The sequence below is a fragment of the Phaseolus vulgaris genome, chromosome 7 (genome assembly GCF_051622355.1).
Source record: "Phaseolus vulgaris cultivar YP4 chromosome 7, ASM5162235v1, whole genome shotgun sequence".
Lineage (NCBI taxonomy): Eukaryota > Viridiplantae > Streptophyta > Magnoliopsida > Fabales > Fabaceae > Phaseolus > Phaseolus vulgaris.
The window spans coordinates 24,265,072-24,268,385 of NC_143504.1; the positions used below are offsets into that span (position 1 = coordinate 24,265,072).

General features: G+C 41.8%; 1 protein-coding gene across 1 annotated transcript; it reads left to right on the top strand.

Moving 5' to 3' along the window:
- The first annotated feature begins 2,100 nt into the window (after positions 1-2,100).
- On the top strand, positions 2,101-2,475 carry LOC150025843 (uncharacterized). Its single transcript, XM_090304771.1, has one exon. The coding sequence runs from the start codon at positions 2,101-2,103 to the stop codon at positions 2,473-2,475; it is 375 nt and encodes a 124-aa protein (XP_090160897.1).
- Positions 2,476-3,314: the final 839 nt, after the last annotated feature.

The following is a 3,314-nucleotide window of genomic DNA, read 5'->3' on the forward strand; positions in this document are numbered from 1 at the left end:
CAATTCCTTTTGCCACCAAACTTTTCCCACATCACTTTGGAGGCATTTGTGAAGTTTAAGTCCATCCACTTTTCCAAAACCATGATTTTCGTTTTTCACCCCACACACCACCAAGTCACCAAATCTAGCCAAAATAACCAAACCTGGGTATGTATCAACCATACCAAGATCAATTCCTTTTGCTAAAAAGTTTTTCCCCCATCACTTTGGAAGCATTTGAGAGGATTGAGTCTAGCCAGTTTTCAAAAATTATAATTTTCGTTTTTCACCCTACACACCACCAAGTCACAAAATCTAACGAAATCACCAAACTTGGCTTAGCACAAACCATAACAAGATCATTTCCTTTTGCTCCAAAACTTTTGCCACATCACTTTAGAGGCATTTGTGAGGTTTGAGTCCAACCACTTTTCCAAAATGATGATTTTCGTTTTTCACCCCACACACCACCAAGTCACAAAATCTAGCGAAATCACGAAAATAACCAAACTTGACATCACACCAACCATGCCAAAATCAATTCGTTTTGCTCCCAAACTATTCCCACATCATTTTGGAGGTAATTGTGAGGTTTGACTCCGACCACTTTTCCAAAACCATGATTTTCGTTTTTCTCCCCACACACCAACAAGTCACAAAATATAGCAAAAATAACAAAAATTGGTTATGTACAAACCATACCAAGATCAATTCCTTTTACTCCAATACTTTTTCCACATAACTTGGGAAGCATTTGAGAGGATTGAGTTCATCCAGTTTTCAAAAATCATGATTTTCATTTTTCACACCACACACCACGAGGTCACAAAATATAGCCAAAACACCAAAATCACCAAACTTGGCTTAGCCCCAACAATGCCAAGATCCATTCCTTTCGCTCCCAAACTTTTCCCACACCACTTTGGAGGCATTTGTGAGATCTAAGTCCATCCACTTTTCCAAAACCATGATTTTCGTTTTTCACTCCACACACCACCAAGTCAAAAAATCTAGCCAAAATCACCAAACTTGGCTATGCACCAACCATGCCAAGATCAATTCCTTTTGCACCCAAACATTTCCCACATCACTTTGGAAGCATTTATGAGGTTTAAGTCCATCCACTTTTCCAAAACCATGATTTTCGTTTTTCACCCCAGACACCACCAAGTCAGAAAATGTAGCCAAAATCACCAAACTTGGCTATGCACCAACCATACCAAGATCAATTCCTTTTGCTCCCAAAATTTTTCCACATCACTTTGGAAGAATTAGAGAAGATTGAGTGCACCCATTTTTCAAAAATCATGTTTTTCGTTTTTCACCCCACACAACACCAAGTCACAAAATCTATATAAATCACCAAACTTGGCTTAGCACCAACCATGGCAAGATCAATTCCTTTTGCACCCAAAGTTTTCCCACATCACTTTGGAGGCATTTGTGAGGTTTGTGTCCAGACACTTTTCCAAAACCATGATTTTTGTTTTTCACCCAACACACCACAAAGTCACAAAATCTAGCCAAAATCACCAAACTTGGCCATGCACCAACCATACCAATATCAATTCCTTTTGTTCCCAAACTATTTCCACATCACGTTGGAAGCATTTGAGAGGATTGAGTCCACCCAGTTTTCAAAAATTATGATTTTTCGTTTTTCACCCCACACACCACTTAGTAAAAAAATCTAGCTAAATAACCAAAGTTGGCTTAGCACCAACCATGCCAAGTTCATTTCTTTTTGCTCCCAAAGTTTTCCCACATCACTTTGGAGGCATTTGTGAGGTTTGAGTCCAACTACTTTTCGAAAACCAAGATTTTTGTTTTTCAGCCCACACACCACCAAGTCACAAAATCTAGCCAGAATCACCAAACTTGGCTATGCACCAACCATACCAAGATCAATTCCTTTTGCTCCTTAACTTTTTCCACATCACTTTGGAAGTTCCTTTGCCAGATACGCTAAGATTACACAATAGCGGCACAGGGACACTTCCCAAGAAAACTAGTTTCTACCTATATAAAGGGTGCTAAGAACTCTAGTCTCTAGTTCCGAAAGTCTCCTTAACGGGGGTAGAAGACCCGGAGGCGTACCTTACGGCCTTCCACACTCGGATGATGGTCACCGGGGGATCTAACGCCGTCTACAGTAAGATGTTGATGAGCACCCTATCGGGCGCAGCGCTAGAATGGTTCATTAGCCTCCCCGATGGACACATTACTAGTTTTGATCAATTCACCACGCTATTCAGGGAACAGTACCTTGTGAACAAGGCCCCCACCCGACTCTCTTACGACGTCTTTGACGTCAAACAATACCAGGGGGAATCCTTGAAGGATTACCTGAACAAATTAGCGATTCATGTGGTCCACCTGAAACCCACCGATGAGGCCATGGTAGTTCATGCCTTTGTCAAGGGAATGCTACCTGGACCCTTTAGTGAGTCGTTGTTATGGGGCTACCCGAGGAGGTTCACGGAGATTCGACACTGAGCATTAGCATACATTGTCACAGATGATCGCGTAACGTAGAAGCAGGGTCTTGTGGCCCCTGTCCGACCACGGGCAACCACCCGACCCCAACCAGTGAGAGTCCACGAAGCAACAACAGAGAAGAAGGTGGCAGAGAAACCCTATGAACGGACCCCGAGAGGGGCACGCACAAGACGAGATTCTCCCCCAAAGCATCACTTTCAGGTGGAGCTCAAGGAGTTGATCGCCATCCTCAACATAGCGGCAAGATGGAATGATGTGATTCCACTAGCCATATAGAGAATGATTCTTGACATTCTTAGGAATCACCTTGAGCTGGACATTATAGAGGCACTTTTCTTAGAGTTGGATCATTGTTCTAAGACAAGAACTCACCAAAAACTAGTACCAAATCCCAAACTCATTTGGATGAACCAATTATAGTCAAATTGAACCGAACAAAAGAGCAAGAAAAGCAAAGGAACAAGATGAAAGGACTGAAATATAAAACTTCCGAACCAAAACTCATAAAAACAGCAAGAACACCAAACCAAAACTCAAGAACACAAGCTAACAAAAACAATAGAAAGAGGAGAAAGGAAGGAGAAAAGAATTGCTCATGAAGATGGAAGGAGGATGGATGATCTCGCCACTAGAAGTGTGGAATGCTCCTAGATGAGAGTGATGCCGCCACTTGAGGACTCCATTGATCCATCAAGATAAGACTAGAGAAGAAGGCTCAAAGCTCTCCAAAGTTCACTCAAAATTTGAGTAGAGTTTTCTTAGATTACTTCCAATCTGAATTTTACAAAGAGAGCACCTCTATTTATAGCCTAAGGTGCTGAAAAGTAAGCTACACA